Source organism: Thermobia domestica, chromosome 3 (assembly GCF_964235325.1).
Source record: "Thermobia domestica chromosome 3, izTheDome1.hap1.1, whole genome shotgun sequence".
In the NCBI taxonomy this organism is placed as follows: Eukaryota; Metazoa; Arthropoda; class Insecta; order Zygentoma; family Lepismatidae; genus Thermobia; species Thermobia domestica.
The window spans coordinates 210,338,774-210,361,056 of NC_137456.1; the positions used below are offsets into that span (position 1 = coordinate 210,338,774).

The 22,283-nt window shown below is 34.7% G+C and overlaps 1 protein-coding gene across 1 annotated transcript in view; it reads right to left on the reverse strand.

Moving 5' to 3' along the window:
- Window positions 1-5,236: 5,236 nt before the first annotated feature.
- The window catches only part of LOC145682097 (phospholipase A1 4-like), a 48,401-nt gene continuing 31,354 nt past the window's right edge, over window positions 5,237-22,283 (reverse strand). Inside the window, exons 3-7 of the mRNA XM_081753692.1 lie at window positions 21,225-21,370; window positions 17,600-17,851; window positions 13,064-13,261; window positions 10,530-10,680; window positions 5,237-6,194 (exon numbers count right to left, since the gene is read on the reverse strand). Of these exons, the coding sequence (XP_081609818.1) occupies window positions 6,131-6,194; window positions 10,530-10,680; window positions 13,064-13,261; window positions 17,600-17,851; window positions 21,225-21,370 (811 nt within the window). The 3' untranslated portion in view covers window positions 5,237-6,130. The remainder of the gene's footprint in view (window positions 6,195-10,529; window positions 10,681-13,063; window positions 13,262-17,599; window positions 17,852-21,224; window positions 21,371-22,283) is intronic.

The window sequence follows — 22,283 nt, forward strand, 5'->3', positions numbered from 1 at the left end:
GGGAACCAAACAAAACATATATGTGTTGTTACCGAATGAAATTATAGTTGAAGTGAATCGAAATTCAATTGTTCTTTAATCTTCCTATTGTTTCTAAATATATAATAGAGAAAAATAGAGATTTAAATTTGTACTGTTATGAACGACATAGGTTTTAACCGGCCATCTTGGATTCGAGGTGGGCATAGTTTATCAAATAAGCATTTGCTTACTTTTTGACCCGCCGCAATTTTGGACAGAGTTGTCGTAGAGAGTAGAGACTTGCTCCATCTACTTTCATTTAACAAGATCTTGCAAACGATGAGCTACTTAACCCCTCTTGCCATTTGAAACTTTTTAGTTGGACCCCACCTGGGACCATGTGGAGACCCTGGGACAAGACGTTTTACCTTAAATTGTTGTACTTTGAAAATAGTACCACACTTCCTTTCCTATTTTCACATTTCTCACCGTTTTCGATTTATAGAGGTGACCATTGACTTTTCAATTAAGTTTTTGTTTACATTTTGACCCGTTGCCCTTTTGCACACGGTTGTCGTAGAGAGTCGAGACTTGCTGCATCTTCTTTCATTTTGCAACAGCTTTCAAACGATGTGCTACTTAATCCCTCTTGTCATTTCAAAATTTTGAGTTGGACCCCATGTGGGACCCTGCGAGGATCCTGGGCAAACTTTTTTATCCGAAAAAGTGTGTTCTTGAAAATGACGGGATACATATTATCCGAGTTTTCCATTTACCCAACCGTTTCCGAACAAATGATTCGGTCAAAATATTCCGCTAGCTTTGTAGTTCTTACATTACAAAATATGTTGTAACTCACGATATTCCGCTCAGTGGCACGTATAACTTTGGGATCCATCTAGTTATAACATATCAAATGAAAACACATTTGTCTCGTTCGGATCTCAGCGGAGCCACTGCGTGACCCTTCCTTGTTAGGAGTCTGGATATGTAAACCCGCTTAACGTAGGGATTTATTTCTGTGAAATTTGGAACATGACGAATAAATACGAGTGAGCTTGGAAATGTGAAAGTTCATCTGAATTTGTTTTACAATCACTTCAAAATACAACTTTATATATACTTTTAAAAAGCCATCCCTATTTTGAAAAAAGAATTTTACTGTACTCAGGCTCAAACCGCCGTCCTATGGTTCTAGAACTTTAATAGCGCTATTAAGCACGCTTGACCGCAGAGGCAACTCACGAAAATGCGTTGTGATATAGCTAATAGAATCGCTCCAAGCGCAGGTTTACACTTGGAGTTTTAAATAGCCACTTTCTGTCTTTTTCAGTAATTCCAACTGAAGATATTGACTGATTTCCCATATTGGAACTTTGCGTGAAGTGTGAATTGTATTCTCATTTCAAAAATGCACTATTTTCTGTTCTTTCAATTTTACGTACTTGTGAGTGCTCCTAAGACCTGTTGTGTGCAGCGATTTCCACATAGTTAAGCGTTTTACTAACCCTCGGAGGCATAATATCTTAAACGTAGGCAGCATTCTGTTGTTATCATAGTAGTCACTTGTAAAGGCAAACCTAGTATTAGTTTTCTTGTTCTTGTGTTGACCTTGAAGGACAAACAAATGCCTTTCGTGAAGCTACAAGTTTGCTTTAACTTTATACATTATAGCAAGAATATTAACTGCTATATAAGACACAATTATATACCTGTGGCGTGGGAGACCCTGGTTTGATTCCAACGGGAGCTCATGTGTTTCGGATTACATGTTAATCAGTAGGTCCCGTCTCATATAGCCTCGCTGCTGAAAAGGGCGCTAAACTCAAAATCAACTCAACTCAATAATTATCTATATATTGAATTTAATAATAAGGAGGGAGACCTTGAAGGAAGGAGGCCGAATAAAGAGGGAGACCTTAAAATTTAAAACGTAGGGTCAGCGTGAGTCAGAGAGGTCACGGTGGGTGGTGTGTCACAGTGAGTCACGTCCTGTTGACCCACGATCCACTGACCTACTCACAAATCTTGACCCAATTGACCCACTCCATATCTGGACTGTACACACAGATAAAGCAGACATATATGTAATCTGACCTTACTTGGCCTTCACAAATTTAAGATAATCTACAAAAAATGAAAGAAAGCAATTTCAAACGCAAAAATATAGAAATGTATTTTCAACGGAACAGAAAAAACGTAACAGCCCAGATTTGAACCCAGATTTCTCCACTCAGCAAGCAGACGTCTTACCGACTTACCCACGGCATATCTTCCGACTTCTGGTTTTGAAACTTTATTTACACTGCGTGTGTTACCTAACAACGTTACGAGATGTCCTTACTGTTGTGTTAACACTCGTTTCGTAAATTTACGAAGTCGCTCTTTTAACCCTCAATCAATTCGACACACACACACACACACACACACGTACATATATATGCCTGTGTAGGTAAGTGGATAACGCGTGAGACTGTCATTCTAAGGGTCTGGGGTTCGAGTCTCGGCCTAGACTAATTTAAATTTTTTTCAAGGAATTCAATACTATAAATGACGTTCGCGTTTCATACTGAAAGAGATTTATCCTATGAAGGGAGAAAAACCAAGACGGGGGCAGGGGGAAAGACGGACACTGTTTATCCTTAAGTGTTAATATTTAATTAATTCCCATGTCTTTTGCTCTTTCCTTTCCTTCTTTTCTCATTTTGTTTAGCTTTCCGTACTTTTCGGTTTCTGCATGTAGCGTATTATTCTTTTCGTTTTCTTTGCATTAATTCCTCTCTCTTTGAATTTAATGTGAATGGAATTTCTGCAGATTTATCTCGTGGTTGTTTCTCTAAATGATGCTCTCAGATAGTAATACTTTTTCCTCCAAATGGAGAAATATCCTGTCATGTTATGTTTTCGGGCATGTATTTGCTGTCATGTTGGTTGTCCAACTATCAGACATCGAGTGAAACTATTCTGCTACTGGAAAAAGCTATCATTTCTTATGTATTCAACCTCCGTTTTCTACTGTCGCTGACTGTACAAACGTATCTTTTTCTTACGAACTTCTATATTTATGGCCTCCTGTGATTAATCTTCACATGAACTGATGTTGTTCTTCATATGAGAGCAAACATTATCAACTACTTGTTCTATTTCATCTAATGGTATTTGTATTCCTTCATTGGTTGCCCATTTCATAACATATGACCATAAAATTCTTTGCAATACTTCATAAGTTAATTTGTGGGCATGGATAGAACGACTGTATGATTTTCCAGCTAAGATATTTGTAGCTGCCTTTGCTACAAACACGCCACTTTGACACCATACTTCAGTAAGACCTCAACCTGTCATTTGCTCTCCAATAACACGTGTAAAGTTCAAAGCTATGTGAAATTACCCAAGTTTGATCACAAGGTTTCTGCAGGCGCCACTATTTACCCATGCTAATAATTTTGCTTTGATTTTACTTGATAAATAAGGATAATGTTTCAAGTTTATATATAATACATTTCCATCCTTGTCCTATGGAAAACTGAAGGAAGGCATGTTTATTGGCCCCGATATACGAAAACATATGGAAACCTGAGATTTTAAAGCAACAATGAATCCAGCTGAAAGATATGCTTGGTTGGCATTCAGAAGTGTAACAGAATTTTCTAGGTAACTACAAACGTCCAGATTATAAGAACATAATGTCGTTAAGTTTCAAGAACTTGGGTACGACATGAATATTAAGATACATGCCTTGTATTGACATTTGGATTACATTCCAGAAAATCTTGATCAAGTAAGTGAGAAGCAAGATGAGAGATTTTACTAGGGTATGAGAGATTTGGAGCATAGATACCGGGGTAGGTGGAGTGTTATCATGATGGCTTACTATTGCTGGAACATAAACAGACAAACGGTGCAAGAAAAGCATAAGAAACTCACCAAAGCTTACAGAAAAAAGAGTTTCAAAAACAACTGAAAATATTTCTTTCTTTTACATATTCATCAAATATAGAGTTGTATATATACATATATATATATAATGGAAATATTTTTGTAGGTGAATGCATTTATATCCATTAAGATTTACATTGCAGTACAGACGTCTGTATATAGTTCCTACGTACTTCTGTCCCCGTATGAAATATATACATACAAATTTTGTGGTATTGGTTTGGATTTTCAGTCAATTTGATGAAAAACCTAGGGCAATGAGAAAAAAACGGACTTCATATTCGGAATCAGCGAGTCAAAAACAAACGAAAACAACTTTCAGATGGTTTTCATTTGTAGCCCTAACCACTGTCTCCCTTAGCCTAATGGCATAATCATGGGAAGTTAAACTGTAAAAAAATTTATATATATATATATATATATATATATATATATATATATATATATTTCATTTCATTTTCATATCTATTACTGTTTGTGTTCTAGGAAATAAGTACTGAATCCGGAAATACTAGTAAACTTAAACCACTTTCGGTTTTGATAGTGTGTTGCAGGTGGTGATGTTATGTTCTCTTGAGATGATGTATTCATAACATTTAAAAACAGCTTGTCGCAATCTATTTCTGTTTTATCCATTATGAGATCAATGTTGTAACTTGAAACCACAATTTTCACCATAGCTGGTTTGAACAGATAGAAATCAAGACAAAATTTATTATTGAGACGCTGGATCTGTGTCAGAAACGCGGTTTTAGATATCTCTGATTGTTTTTGCTCTATGGAAATAAAGATTGAAACCGAAAGTACTAGTAAATTTCAACCACTTTAGAATCAATAGAGGAAATAAAACGATATCTGTTACCGTTTTTACCCTTTAGAAACAACTATTGAAATCAGAACTACTATTAAAGTTCAGCTATTTCTGGTTTTGGTAGAATGTTGCAGCTATTGATGGTATGTTCTATTGAAACGCTTAATTGATTGCAGTAAGCCACTTGTCACTATATATTACCGTTTCTATTTTATAGTAATGAACGTTGAAACCGGAATCGGTTGGTTTCTATCACTTTCGGTTGAATAAAGGATTAACGGAGGACATGAAACCTATTCTTGGGATACTGAATCAATTGTAAAAAAGCGTTTTTGATATCTCATACCGTTTTTGCTCTGATACCAGTCGACAGACGAATGGACCATAAGACTTCCGACACTTATGCTTAATATAGTTTGAAAGTCAAAAATTAATGTGTACTACACTTATTTTGTTTAACACAAGGTACATTTAAATAAATAGGAGTATCTACAAAACTAAAGTTTTTTATTACAATGTAGAAAATGATATAAAAATTATTACATTTCGAGAAACAATTTTAACACATTCAAAATGCACACCAAATTTAATCACAGTAACATATTATTCACCATGATAAAATTAAAAATTTTAATAGCCTATTTCACGACACAAAAATCATAACATTTGTAATTTCTCTGTTGAAACAAATTATACAATAAGCGATCTAAATGTGTGTGCTACATTGGGAATTGTTATAATCAATTATCTCTAAATGTATCTTTTTGTGGCCAAGTGACTAACGCGAATTTCTGTCCGCGTGGTCTTGGGTTCAATTCCCGATGTATTGTACTTACCTTGTATAGTTACCCGAGTAGTGGTTAAAATCCTCCTTTAAATAAGTAATATGGCCCGTCTCATATATGTTCGGTGCTGAAGTTAATATTGAACTCCAATGAATTGCCTATAAAAATAGCAAGAGCCTTAATCAAGATGTCAAATGTTATCTAGGCGCAAACAGTAAAAATCTACTTAAAACAGTTACTTTCCTCTTGCTTGCTTTATTAAATACTATACAAAACAGATACTCTGTACTAAATTATTAACTCTACGTAAGGGTCGCCCACAAGAACAAAAGAACAAACAAATCTTACAGTCATATTGTTTACACATGCTCCTTTCGTGTTTTATTTCAATGTTTCCTTCAGAATGACGCACTGAATGTCAGTGACATGTTCGAGCTTGTTCGTCAAACTAGATTTCTCTTGCTTCATGACAAGAACCAGATCGAAGGCCAATGAACGAGTGAAATTGCTTATGTCAGTTACCTGTATCAAGCGTTTACTCAATAAGCTACTATGAACTTAACATACAAAGAACTGCACAACTGGTTGAAAATATCCTTTCAGAAAAGGCATCTTTAACAATTTTGAATCTCCTTCATTGAGATCCCATTGCATATGGTGATGATTTTTTTGTTCGAAGATAATAATCACCACGGGCACTGCAATAAAATAGATTTACATCCATTATTTATAATCAAATAAGGATAATAGGATGTTTCTAAATGTAAAAATATTGAGCTACAGACATATTCAAAAGGGCGAGAAAGGATCAAATCACATAGAATTCAAGCTTATAAATCCTTACTATAGAAAAACGTGATATTAAAAAAAAATCACATATTCTTCGTGAACAATAAATTACTCCTAATGCTGGTAGGTAATGCACTTTCAGGAAGGAAAAAGTATTTTAGCGAAAACAATAGCAAGTACTTCGTAGATAAATCGCTCTTCAGCCACGACCACAACATCCTTTCCAGAACAGAAGTTGGAAACAGCTAAGTGCACTGTTAAAAAAAAATGTAGGTGGCATACTTAAAAAGGAAGGTTATATGCGTAATTCCTGTAGTTTTTGGACTTAATGTACACCAGAGCTGAAAACGCATGTTTTATAATACTTTCCGTATAAGTGTTTCATCTATACGCACTTTCCGTATGAAACAATATAGGCGGTCAGGATCTCACACACAAATAAACGTATATAACATATAGCTGTCGAAGGTAACATAAGTATATGCATGTGATATACGGAAAACTGTTAGATGTCAGACATCCTGCAACGGCATGATGTAGCATCTAAGTGCAGTGCGTATGTAGCATATGGATAACGTATGCTCCCTACTGATTTCTGTAGTAAGCAAGAGGATTCCGTATATTTGTATACAATATACCTCTGTCCGGAGAACGGCTTTTTCTCAGTGTGATCATAATCAGTTTGTTCTCCCATTGCGGTAACTGTATTCATCATCAAAAAAGTGTGTTCAAACTAAAACTTGTCCCTGATTTTCTTTCTAGTACTTGCAACAAAAATGGAAAAATTAATAATTATTTTGCTTTGTCTGATAGAGTGAAATTTTGGCATTGAGATTTAGGGTTGAAAATCTCTTCTGGAACAAAGGGGAAAACGTACATAGGTATTGTAGCCTGAATATTCATGTGTGAGAATTGGTACTAAGTATTCTACAATCATTTAGCGATAGAACACTAGCTAGAAACAGTAGTTTCTGTTCCGAGGAGTTATTGTTTTAATAGTCTGTCATTGGAGTTTCGATTTTTCTCTTCCCCACACCCTCTATAATGATGCTTAAAATACAATGTTTAATTAGTTTTTATTCTTCTTTTAACCACTTTTAATTTTTCCCTCCCAGATTAAAATATCATCATTGGTTATATATATATATATATATATATATATATATATATATATATATATATATATATATATATATATATATATATATATATAACTTTTCTCCATGTGCGTTTGGAAAGTATATAGTCATTTTTCATCCTTTTTAGTCAATGGCCATATATCTGCTCCGTGAAGTACAAGACTTTACAGGAAGCATTTAATGAATCTTTTGCAATTCTTTATACATCAACCAACAAAATACGTACTGACAACACAAAGTACCTTTACCCCTTGATAAATGCTAATGTAAGTTTTCTTCCCGTTACGTCCTTGATAAGTGCAAAGAGACATATTGGTTTTACCATGATGGGAAGCCTGCTCAACCTGCTCGCATTACTTGCCTGGCCACCACGAAACTCAGAAACCATCACCATTGACAGAAGCTGTGAAACAAGCTTTCACTTAAGTTAAACCTGCAATATTCCGCAAAATGTCGGACAGAATCTGGAGACGTATTATCCTTTGTCATGAGAATGACGGTCAATAGACTGATCCTTTGGACGCTTAATGTTTCCTATCTCAATACAACTCCTCGAAAGCATTGTTGTTCATGTCATTCAGTCCTTTCCGTGAAGTTATTTACGTACGTTTAGTGCTTTTTATATTACTTATTTTCAGGGGTATCGAGACTTGTGGCCACCCTGCACTTTTCTAAGTACTTCCTTCACCTTAATTATCCTTACTTTTATTCCCTACTTCCATTTCATATCTGAACAAGGCCTAAAAGTTTTAACGCTAAAAGGCTAAAAACTAGTCCACTATTCTACTTTCTCATCTTCAACTTTGTAGGAATCTCATTTTTAATTTTTCCTATAATGTTAATTTTTTTAAAATATAATATTATCATATTTTGTTGCCAAAGTCATATATTAATAATATTTACTCATTTTTTAACTTTTAATTAACATCGATTAGTTAGTGATGTCATTACTTAACGTCATTATTTAACTAGATTATATGTGGGTGTAGTGATACTAATGATCAATAATAAAAATAAATAGAAGCACTTTCTTACAAAGAAATAAATAACAAAGAAAGAAAGATTAATATTTTTGTTTATTTTGTAAGAGTTTTGGATCTTTTCTCTTCTTGTCCTTAAAGTAGATAACCTACAATACGGTAGCAGTTTTTATATATTTTTCACTTGATGTTAATTGTTGTCAAAACAAAATGAAATTCATCAGCTGATTCATTTATTTTCTTTTGACAGGCGTTTAAGAAGGTATTATTTTATGCAATTATGTCAAGTGCTACGAAAACAAAGAATTTATTGAAATAAACGTTTGAACGTTATCAGTTATCACGTACTCAGTTATCTGTTCAAACTTAAACATGCTTCATAAAGATGTTTTGTTATTTACTAAGAAGATAAAGCAAATCATGTATAAGTATTAGATAATACGATGTTTAGCCAAAGGTGAACATAGTTTTGTTTGGAAACAAATGTTTGCATGAAAAGTTATTTTACAAATAAAGTACATGGATACAAGGTTTAATACATTGCAGTAAATAAACAAAATGTTATATTTATTAGCAGACACTTCGATAATTTGATCTGAAACTATATCGATCAGGTTAGCGGATACTCAAACCTGTGTACATTACGAAAAGCAAATATTATCCTTCAAATATGTATAAAAAAACCTAGTTTTAATGAATTACTATAATGCAATATTGTAGTTTCTTTCTTCCCTTTGATAGCTAAATGCTTGCTACAAAAGCAAAACAGTTTTTTCAACTTAAATGATGGACTATTGTCCCGTTCTGACTTTTTAAAATTAACTTCGGAACGAATAGGCCAATTTTAATAATTTCCTTAATGCGGAGAGAAAGTAATAAATACTTTGTACGTCGGGGACACTTGGCCGAAAAGATGTAACAGCTTTTCCAGACCACTCATTTTAACTGAGGTTTTCTCTGTGCTTTCTTCTTTCCCACCAGGCAAATGCCAAGATGATACCTAACATATAACTTCCAGGCAGCTTCTTTCCTTCCCTATTCCCTCTCCCCGCCAAGGGACGTCGTTCCTCATACGTGATGAACTTAGGGCCATAAATGACGGTAATACCCAGAAATATGTATAAATAATAAATGATTCTTTGCATTATATCGTAAAGTGGGCAAAAGGAATTTTAAAACCATTTTAAATTTGTTTCCAAAATTATACCTAGGGGGTGGCACGTATCTTTACAGACGATTCTACCTGCAATAATAATTCTAACACCTATTTAACAATATTGCGCAAATATGTATTTTTATGTATAATCAACTAATAGGCTTGACACTGATAAGGAAAAAATGCATGTATCAGATATCTTGTCTTGAATCTAATCTTTTATTATTATAAACAGACGGACAATTCTCCGAATAGAAATAATCTTCCAGATAATATTGTTCTTATTTATTGCGATTTACATATAGTTTAGATTACTCATCTCCACACACAAAAGAAAGTGAATTTTTAAATGTTGTTTCTCTGTCATAATAATTTCATGAATCAATTCTTAAATAATGAGCTTTCTTGTGAATAGCTTTCAATTTCAGATACCAGAACTTTGATTTTAAGTTCCAACCTCCGGAGTGCAAATTCTCTGTTTTTTATGTTAAAAGTTACCGTACACATTGAGATGGTTATTTGATTCTCACTTTCTTTGAGCTGTACTTTGAAAATGGAGACTGAGACAGCCTGAACTTTGTAAATGTTGCAAAATGCGTAAGAGTAAATTATGGTTTAAGTTTCAATTAAATACAAATTTACTTGATTAATCTATATACGCAAGAACTCTATAACACTGTACTACGCTTTCCTCAGACATACACACTAAATATCTGGAAAAACACTTACTACTTGTATTGCATATATGTCAAGGTGCTAATGTTGTTTAAATTTTCATCAATTCTTTAAATTAAAATTTTGCGGTCAATAAGCTGATTTCTAACAATTTCCTTACCTAGAATCCGTATTTTAAACTTTTCAAACAAACCGACTTCAATGTCCTGCGTGTAAGCCTTCCATACATTCTTTATAATTCAGTAATAGAACACGAAAGAATTATCATTTTTGACTTCAGTCATATTAACTCACCTTACATTAACAGGGTCTCCCATCGCAGTGACGTTGGATGAACACTGTTTATTAACAAAGCCTGACCAACTAGAACAACGCTCAGCTATGAATCCGTAAGTAAGAATAGACTCTGCGAAGTATTCGTGGGATCTACTATGACTGCAGGACCCTTAAAAGTACAGCATTAGAAGAATTAAAACACTAATATAACAAAATACATATAAGTAAACAATGTTATCAGACTGAAATATTGGATAATGAAAAAAGGAGAGATTGACTCGGGGATTGCAACACAGAGTAATGAAAGTCTTCCTCTGTATGCACACCTACATACATTCATAACCTCATAACATGGCCAGGGAAGTGTTTCCGCATTATTACTCGAACAACTCTTTGACAAAAGCTGCACTGACAGTGTTTACATTACAAATTTGTTCTTTTTTCCTTGTTTGGAAATAATTTTGTGTTCAGTTGGAGATTACATACAATTTCTTCATTCTTCAATAGTTTTAGAATCCAGGAAAAGTTTTGTTTTACACATTTGTGAATTCCTTCCTCATACATAAGCGTTCTTTTTATTGCCTTGTGGCCACATAGACAGTGTCTTGATTTAACAAAAAAAAAAAAAAAGTAAAAAGAAATAACCTCTGGCAAAGACAGTAAAGAGGAGTTGAGTTGATTTTGAGTTTAACGTCCCTTTCAGCAGCGAGGCTATATGAGACGTGGACCTACTGATTAACGTAGAATCCGAATCACATGAGCTCCCGCTGGGAATCGAACCCAGATCTCCCACACCAAAGGCGCGTACGCTAACCGCTTAGTCACGGAGGAGCTCAACAGTAAAGAGGATAACGTGAAACGTACACATATAAATGAGTGAGCATTAGGTTTATAATAAGGATTATGAACATCTAAATATTTTCGCTAGATATTTATGCAACTCTTAACCCTTCAATGTATTGACGTTTGCATACAAGCGCTGCACGAAACTTACATTTATGAATGAATGGAATATTCATAACCACCACTAAAGTCACCGTTATTTATAACAGCCACACACAAAAAATAGAAGTTCTGTGCACCGGATCCCAGGGTATGGATTCAATGTATTTTATTACACAGAATCCAAATTTCGAAACCCAGGACGATTGACTGTGTCATTTTCTTTATGGGCGAAAAACTTGAGTGATTTTGGATAGGGATGAATTGGGATATCTATTCAGTTGAGGGATTTAGGACGTATTTGTATTCAGGAAAGTCGCATCGCTATAATGGAAAACTTTTTAATGGCTGAGACAAATTTTATTCACCTATAAAGCTTTATTTGGCCTTATTCACAAACAACGGGAAACAAGGTTAGTCGCCTCGCAGATATTTAATATTTATAACTTTATTTGACTCTTTTGTCCGCCTTTTGAAGTCAGTGCGGCAATACTTTTTTAGTTGTTTGATTTCGATACCTTTTTATACGTAATATCACAACAATCACTCAATGATAACACAACACAGTGGTGTCAATTCAGAATTTGCTTGGGGCAGGGCAAGAATCTCTTATACAAGTACCGGTAGCGTTTGAGGTTTTTCATTAGTATATTAAAACGCAACCAATTGTTCGTACTTTGAACATGTAATGATAATTAACAATACAAAAATATTTTAAATTAAAGGCCTCAACTGAAAAGTTGAGTGTTGTTGGATCGTTGTTCAAAAGTTAAGTGTAGAGTAACGGACGGACGGAAGCTGTCGTTAAACGGATTGACTCCACTCAGCTGACACAATCAATCTAGCTATTGCAAATAAAGAATTCAAAAACTCCACTTCAGTTCAAGAGTTATATTGTGAAATAACAGACATATGTACGGATGAATGGAGTGATGGACTAAGATTACAATATTTTTAGTCCCATTGTGTGATAATAATAAAATTTCGGTTTTCAGCGCAAGACAACATTGAGTCATCTCTAAAATAAACTGTAAGAAAAATAGTAGTTTACGCTTAAAGTTGCATAAGCCCTGCAACTACTTTCAGCTATGTCAGACAGCTTCTATTTCTTAACATGGGAAATCACATTGTGTCTGTATCGTTCTTATGTTCTCGTATTGTAGACAAATGGTTGTAACCACTTGACAACGAGCAGCAGTCTCTTTCCATAATGCGTGCCTTTAAAATGTGTCAGTGATTTTCTTTGTAATTTCTTAAGTAAAATGGAAAATACGCAATTATTAAAATAAAGTGGTATAGTTCATTTAACTAATGTTTAGAGATATCAATGTACAAGTTCGTAGAGAAATAACTTATAAATATTAAATGCGAAACATTTTGAGAAACGAACTGTTTCTTGATACATTAATTGTGATTTAACAAATAAAAATGTAAAATTACAAAATTGTGAAACTCAAATTTGTCTCTAGGTTAGTATCAGCATTTTTGACCAAGCATAGAATGGTTTGTTCACTAAATTATTAATTAGTTGTTGATACATTGTTGTAATAGCCACAATATTTGAATATGACAGCTAGTTTCATGTGGTTTCTTAACAGAAGGGTTCTTACCAAGTGCCAAATCTCCTAGTCCACATCCAGGCTGAGTGGCTGATCCATCATTGGGATAAAAATCAACGTCTCCAACCGAGAAAGAGATCCCTAGTAAACCTGAACACGTGTGGATAACATCAACTAAATCTGCGTCCGAAGCATCGAGACGGTCCGCAGGGCCATCACCTTCAAAAAGAGGGCCAGCAGGATCTAATCCTAAAGGTAATAAACAGAAATAATAATTTAAAGTAGAACAAATACATAATATATACGTATTTTTTTTACTGTGTGTTATTCTTTCAAAATGTTCAGTTTAGAGCTACAAAACTTGGCAGGTAGATCTATATGTACACAATAAGATATTTCAGAACCCATTTCTAAAGTTCCTCGTTACTATTATTTTAACGTAAAAGCTTTTCTCCATCTACTTTTTTCCGCGTATTACAGTACCATGTAATGTAGCATTGATGAAATGCCAACACATCGTCAGTAATTCAATATAATTTTACTGAAGAATATCATATAGTATAAATAAGCTAGGATAAAGTGCAAAAGAAAAAAATAGTTGATTCAGTATACTTTGAACTTCACTTGCACAATGTAGAGTTTTATCCGCCAGTTATTTAATTGAACAAAATTCCGAAAGAAAATCTAACGTAAGACATTCCAAAAGAATATTATCCATTCTTGTAATCAAGATTAACAAATCTAATCTAAAGTATGATGTTACACAAAGATCCAAAACACTTTTATCAAATTAAATTTCGATCCTAATTGCTCTTTCTATATGAACATGTTTAATTCTGTAACTGGAATTATCCAGACCTTGATGGGTAATGTTAAATTTAGAATAAATTTAGATTTCAATAATTGAGGATATTTTTCTTTTCAAAATCCGATAATCACTCAAATTTCAAAATCGAATTTTATGTTTATTAATATTAACCTTGTAGGTGCCCACGTCCTCCTGAATCAAATTAGTGCTCACAAGAGTAATCTATGGTGCAATTTTCATATCTAAAACTCTAATACTTTAATACATTGAAAAACGCGTTTTCTGAGAAAGTTATTTCTCTGTGTTTATCGAGTTTGGAGAAAACACTTCTCAATTTCCCACAAATTTCTATTTTTATTAACCTCCCAAGCTCACATTTCCTTACTCACATTATTTAAATGATGTTTTTTTATTAAGATTTTTAAAGTCTCTATTTAAAGCATACAGAAAACTCCATAGGTAGCAGAGCAATGCCAATTTTATTAAGACTGCGTTTAGTTAGTGCATGCTCGGGATCCGACCATTTAGGTAGGCAATTAAATGATGAGTGCGTACTTGGGCTTTCGGCTTGAAAGGTTAATCATTAGGTTAAAATCGGTAATCTTATTTTTCTGGAAGTAAGACATTATACAAAATAAAATATGCACAGTGTGTTTTGATTTAATCTTTCTACAATTATGAATGTAGCTATCATTGAATATACTATTAAGATAGAGTATAATTCCAAGTTAACCAAATACTAAGCAACAAGACGAGAAAATCTCAATGATAATAGAAATGCATTTTGAAGTACGTATTTAACAGCAGCATACAATCTTGAATCAGTTGTTAACTTGGAAAATGTTTAATAGTAAATATCTACATTTGTCGACATTCCAGCATTAAAGATGCCAATGTTTTTTTTAATACTGCTTGCTGTATTTTACTAAACAGTTGAAACTTGAATACATTTTGAATTTTCAATATTCCTTTTTGACAAGACTCTTTGAAAATATTATAAATAGAAATAATTTCTAGGGTTAATTATGGTCTATTTACCAACCAGCCAGGGCTTTACCGCTGCAGTTTCGTAATAAGGAAGTCTTGAAGCCATGCTCTGTGGGCTATCATCTTGAGACTCTTTAGAATTTCCCTTATTTTTACATACAAATATTGGGAAGCATTGCTCCTTTCGCACCTCCCAAAAAATCTTCTAACTTATCATTATTTCTAATTTAACATGATATTTTACTGTACCTGAAACTTTATTAGCAGTATATCAATTTAACAAGTATAAATCTCCGTTCAGACTGTCTAGATGTAACATTCACTAACTTATAGAGAACAAAGTCAGAGGGACTTGTAACAGAAATGTCTAGTGCAAAGGAAGGCAATTATACAAGTAACTGAAGAAAATTAGACAACGCAATATGTATTTATCACAGAGTTAATTTTAATTTTTCACTCAGAAACTAACATTCAGATTGTTATCAAAATAATGCAAACATCTGAAGAGTGAAGCAACTTACCTGGAACCACGTTAGTCTGCAGAATAGCTCTCGTTCGTCGCGGAATGAAATCATATAAGTCATGAACGGTTACCAGAGGAATTTTGTAGCATTCTTCATGCAATGCAGCACTCAGTTTTGTCAGCGAAGATGGAGGAAGATATCTACTCTGGAGTGTGAGCTAAACAACTGACCACGGGACAGTATTTAATAATATTGAGATCTGGGGATTGGGTTTACCAGTGTAGTTCGTCACTATGTTCTTAAAACCACACCTTGAAAGTTGACACATTCTCATTTTGAAATATTACGTCATACCAGATATAACTTCTAAAGCATGGGATGCACTAGTTGCTAAGAAATGTGCACATAAACCCTGGCAATTACGTGTACTGTAAGTATAATCAAATCGCCCATATAATCAGGAAATTGCATCACAGCATCACAGAACTGTTATTATGTTTCACAGTATAGGAAGTATACAGTTCAGAGCATAAGCGTCTTTCACTGTCCACAATACATAAACACGGCCTACTGTTGGATAAGGTGAAAGTGGATATACTGAATCATATTACTTGTTTCCAGGCATCGATGGTCCAGTTTGCTTATTCTTGGAACCATTTTTTTTTAAAGCTAAACCTTTGTTGGTGGTGATCACCGATTTAGAAATTGGGTTACTCAAGTTATGCAGTTCGCGTTGGGCTATGATTGTAGTAAATGAGACATTCCAGGTGCTGGTTTAGTTCCACAGTTACTTTCGCAACATTCGGTCTACAGTCTCCACTTGACGTACTTGTCAATCCTCTTCAATGCTCGTTGATTCTCCATCTCCATTCCACTGTTATTCTTGAGTAATGTTCTTTGCCACGCTGCGCTGTGTAGATCATAATTACCTTGGACACTGTTCTTCGCGACACACCTAACACAGTGATCAACTTAACTAACCGCACACAAACAATTTGCAGCTCAGAGAAGTCTTTCATTTCGAATCACCACGCTTCAGCACCCACGTCCGTACTACTCCATTTGACTTACTGCAGACAATCAGCTAACACATCACTGACAATGAACAGGGACTGGACCCGCATCCTCAGTGTTCTCGTCTAACACTTCTTACGTGTAGCAAACAAAAAACGTTTCCATTACTTTGATAACCATCCGCATACTGCAAACAATGTTACCTCGTTAAAACATATGTTACTTAATATAGAAAGTTGCATGGTGAAATTAAGGCAGAATAGAAAGCAGGTTTTTCTTACTAAGTGTCTCTCCGTCAAGAACATGATCTCAAATAATTTACTGTGCAGAACTAAAAATAAGAGATGGAATACCTGATTATCTAATTTGAAATGGCAATGACCTTCCATATTTAGTCACTATCAAACTGGTGTGTTAAACTTATTTTTTCACTAAAAAATTAACAAAATGTTGCACTGTTCATCTTACTAATAGAATAGATTCTGAGCGTTTATATTCTTCAATGAATCTTGTCATGAGTTCAACCATGTCGATGTGGCCCCGCGTAGCGTAGTCGCTAACGTTCTGGTTTTTGGTGCAGGCTGTCCCAGGTTATATTACCGTTGGGAACATTCGGTCGAAAAAGTGTAAAAGCTAAGGATTTCCTGAGTGAAGTTTCCCTCTTTCACACCAACCAAATACCGGGATGGTACCTAACATACAGGTCCCAGGCCGCATTTTTCCCTCTCCAATCTTTTCTTCCTTCCCTTTCCTCGGATAGTCTGATCGTCGAGGGATGTCATCTCTTATACACATGTATTGTGACGGGCTAACATGGTCATAGATGCCAAAAGTCCAGAAATCTAATCCCTAATCCTAATCAAGTGTGTGAGTTTGAGTCTGCAGTGCGTCTGTGGGGTAATACGGACGCGTGTGTTGAAGCGTGATGATTCGAAATGGGAGACTTCTCCGAGCTTTAAAAAGGTCAAATTGTTTGTCAGCGGTTAGTTGATGCATGGATATTGAAGAAGATCAGTATGTTAGGTGTGTCGCAAGGAACAGTGTCCAATGTAATAATGGTCTACACAGCTTGTCAAACAACACGGCCGAAGAATAATAGTGGAATGGGGTAGGGTATCAACGTGCATTGAAGAGCATTAACAAGTACATACATTAAGTGGGGACGCTAGAGCGGCCTTATATATTTTATGTTGAAATTAGCATTAGTGAATCCCACGTACGAATAACAGATACGAGCATACATACAAGTACAGAGAGTTTATCTATAGAAAACTTTCTTTATATATGTAATTATTCATCTGAAAATTGAATTACCTGAAATTCTAGGCAAAGAGCTAATTGAAATATTGGCGCCAGCGAATCCTGCCACATGGGCCCCAAGACTGTGTCCAATCAGATGGAAATCTGAAATTTTCGCTTGTCCGTAGTTTACGAGAAATTCAATCAGTCGAGCCACATAGTGTCCGACTTCTCTTGTTTGTGCAGCAACTGTCGGGTACAGAATTGAACCTGCCAATGAGGACCAATCTACACCGATTATATTATAATTTTCCTTCATAAGGTAATCTGCAATTAGAAAAGAAAATTTATCATTGATAATCAGTCGTAGAAAAAGAAAATTCAAGTACTCCGTTTGGTCTATCCAGCCTATATATTGCGTATTGCAATCAGTCGGTTCATGATTATTGTTTCTGAAATTTCACGCCACTTTTCATCATTGATCCTACGCGAGACTTGAATCTACTTCTACTCTTTAACGTGGAATCTAATCAGTGAAATATCATTTCAGATCATCGTATTAAGATATAACGGATTAAGGTTGAAGAAAACAGTTTCATCTTTACATGAAAATTATTACATTCATTAATATTCTTGCCATAAACATTGCAATCTGAATTACGAAGTTTTATGTAGCAACAAAAATTATGATAGACATGAAGTAGTTTATCTAAAATGATAAATCTATCATTCAAAGATAAACAAGGAAAATCCATTGCTTAATCATATAAATTTCGATAATCCAGAAGTAAGCTCGTGTGATTGTGAATAGTGTGTTCCTAAAGCTGAGGAAATTACTCACAATTGTTTTGCTTTTAAATGTTAATTAAAATTAATCCCATTGCAGACATACTAAAGTCCACTTAAAGCGAGTAAAATGTTAGATATCTCCCAGACAAAAGAACACAAATTCAAGGTAGAACTATCACATTCTGTACAACAATCCAAGGAAACTATTCTTTAATCTTCCCAGTAACATTAAATAAAACACAGAACTTTTTTTCAATATCTGTATTTTACGATATTTCTAGAACAAGGTGTTGTAAGGTAGATTTACTCTTAGGATAAAAGATTGGTGGTTCGCATGTCGGTATTACTGTATTAGTTCTATGTTTAAATTAACTTCTTTGAGACATATTAAAATATGCACCATTTCCACAAAGTTTCTTCCAACCTCCCATTCGTAAAGGACATTCTTAACATATTTGCTGAATAAGAAACCGTAAAAGTCTGATAAACGTCTGTCAGTGGTGATGGCTGTATTATATTCCGTATATGAAAACTCGCGACTCCCCGATTTCTACTATCTACCAATGTTACCAAAAATTCATGCTGATTAATTCATGTTGGATCAATATTGTAGTCCCACTACCCGTAGAAGATTGAATGAAAACATCGAACTTTTCATGATTCATTTTCACGAAGCCTGTAGGAGTATATTTGTTCCGCTACTAGGAAGCTACAAGTATCCAGTTAGTTCACTGTGTACGAAGTGCTACACTTCGGTATCCATAACCATACAAAGTCAAATTATTACAAGCACTTACATTGAATTATAGACAACAACTTCAGTGACAATTCTGGATTGATTGACTGAAAATCCTGCTATTCTCACTCATATGTGCTTTGCGGGAAAGGTAACTGTTCATGTTTCTGGGTACCCAAACAAGTTCAATCCGGCAACTTTACATGGTGGAGGCACCGGGCCTCACTAAATCATTCACTCGGTAATAGCGACGGGCGATTCCTTAATTCTTAGATAGGATTGTAACTGAAAGTTAATGTCAGTGGTGTTGTCAGATTTTCTTTCCACTTTAGTAATAATGAAACGGCTTCAATTTCTTAGGCCTGACTCTAAAATTATATGGGGCCGCGGTGGCTCAGTGGTAGAGCGTTCACCTCTGGTGCTTGGGGTCCCGGGTTCGATCCCAGCCCCCGCCAAGTGAACTTTGTGGTGGACAAACACCGTGTGCGTGGGTTTTCTCGGGGTTCTCCCGTTTCCTCCCACTTTCTTCATTCCATCATTTCATTCATCACTCATCATCACCGTCTCCTTTAGCCTAACCGGCATAACCGTGGGACGTAAAACTCAAAGATTTCATTTCATTTTCTAAAATTATATGCATATTAAATCAGTATTATAACGGCTACGTTTTTTTCATTCTATTCATTTTATTAAGCCAAATACATTTTCACAGGAACCAAAAGAATTGAAATGTTCGTCTTTGTTTGACCATTGAAAAGTACAAGTATTAGCTTTATCCTGTATACAAGTTTTGCTTGTCTGTTTCTGTAACTTTTAAATTTGTTTAGCCACATTTTTCTTTGTAATAGAAGTTTACATATGTTAATTGCAGGCCATTAGCTTCGATATTGACACTCCTTTAGTTGGTTGGTTGAGTTGAGATTTAGCGTCCCTTTCAGCATCGAGACTACATAAGACGAAAGCTTATAGCTTAACGGAAAGATCTGAACTACACAAGCCCCCAACGGTGATCGAATCCGGACTTCCTGAGCTAATGATATGTATGTTAACCATATAACCACAATGGAAATCACTTCATGCTCTTTTATGAATATTGTAATGTTTGGTAGAGTCAAATGATTGACCGGGTGTCTTTTCCCCTTCACCAAGTTTTATTACAAAATATAATATAATAAATACAAGTGTCTCTAATTCAATGTCTCTTCCTCAATGACCAAGTGAAGGAATACTAAATGTTTTGCCGGGTGCCTCTTCCACTCATGGCAATTTCCAGAACACTTTGGCAGGTTGTAGGTTAGACTTGGATTATAAGTTTAAGATGGATCACTAGCTCAGTGCGACATAGGGTAAGGAAGAGGTGCTCCTATTCCACAGCGACATAGGAAGGTAAAGGTTAGGCGATCAGTTGGTCGACTGATGCTGGGTCCCTCGGTGGTCCTCCTTTTATTTGTCCTCCTCGGGTCCTTCCGTGAGGTCCGTCTGCTTTCGGTGTTCCTCGGTGTCTTCTGTGTTGGCTTGCTGTCTGCTAGGATGTTTATAAATAATAGCACGTGTTGGGTTGACACGTGCGTCTGTTATGATGTGGGGATCCTTGCAATATAATGTGTTCATAGTCATCATACCAGTCAAGATATCTTACGCTTATTTTTGGGAAAAGCACTTATTGTGGGTGCGGGTGCTTTTCTTTTTCTGCTACTAATTTCAAGATAGGTTACAAGCTATGTCACAGGTCACAAGGTCACACAGATATTGGGTCTCAAAGTCACCTAAGTCACTTTTTGTATTGTGGATATCGCATGGGATTGAGTTTCATATTACTGACTCGGATACACAGCGAATCGGAGAATCGTGCAGACTTTGAGAATCATGTAGAAACGAAAAGAGAAACTAAGATCCAAACAAAAAGATAATTTACTTTATATATATATATATATATATATATATATATATATATATATATATATATATATATATATATATATATAAACAATACTGTATATATACATGCATATTGGTCTGCATGAGAGATAAATCAAGGGTTTGATTATTTCTAAGCCTGTCTAATTGCGAATTCTGTGACTTGTGCCACCCCGAGCGCACTGACTGTGTTGAACTATTAATATACTGAAATAGGAAAATAAAATTATACTTTAAATATGCGATAAATCTACTTACTATCCCTTATTCTTGTTATAACACTATCTTGAATGTCTGACTGAAATCCATGAATTACAATTTTAGTAGGAAAAGATGGATTAAATGATGAATTTTTGAGGTTCTCATTATCGCCAACTCGCAATCTATATGCTGACTTTTGATCTCTGTAAGAAAATACAATACATTAAATTGGATGAACAAAAATCCTTTCAGCATTATGTGAGTTAATAATGTTTCTAATTTTTTAAAGAATGAATAAATGTCACAAAGTTGATTACGTAGCAGACTAATACTTTACTAGGTGTTATGAAATAAAGTGGCCAGTGTCTCTGAGTGTCTCGTTTCACACTTCAAAGTTTTATATTTGGCAGAAACATTTGGTAAGAGTTTAGCTTACGTACCTTTGATGTGGAGAATCCGGGTTCGGTTCCCGGCGGTAGCTCATGTGTCATTTTGAATGTCACATTAAGCTGTAGGTCCACATCCTACATAGGCCTCGCTACTAAAAGGGACGCTAAACTCAAAATGAAGTCAATAATTTCAAATTATATTTTGCGCATTTAAATTTTGCTCACAATATTATTATTATTATTATTATTATTATTATTATTATTATTATTATTATTATTATTATTATTATTATTATAACTGGTAGTAATACTGATAGTGTTGCTTTCGTGCATATGTTTAGCCCGGATGCCTTCGGTAAATAAAAATGTAAATCACACTCAGCTTCAAATAATACGTTAACACATTTTTTTAAAAACTGGGTAAGTAAAATAATGCCTTATGAAGGCGAGTTTGTCTACAAGATATTTGAAAATATATTGAATAAGGATCAGATTCAAACTTACTTTAATTGCATATAAATTTATAGAGAAAATACCATGATACTTAATATTATCTGAAGCGATTCAACAGCACAATTTCAGACCCTAGTCTTATAATAACCAAATTTGAAATGCAGTGTAGATTCGATATTTATACACGAAACACCTAAGACATTGATCCTGCTAATTCTATTTGATTAATGCTTTCTTGTGTGAGAAGTTCTTTTATAACAGTGTTATAACAGTG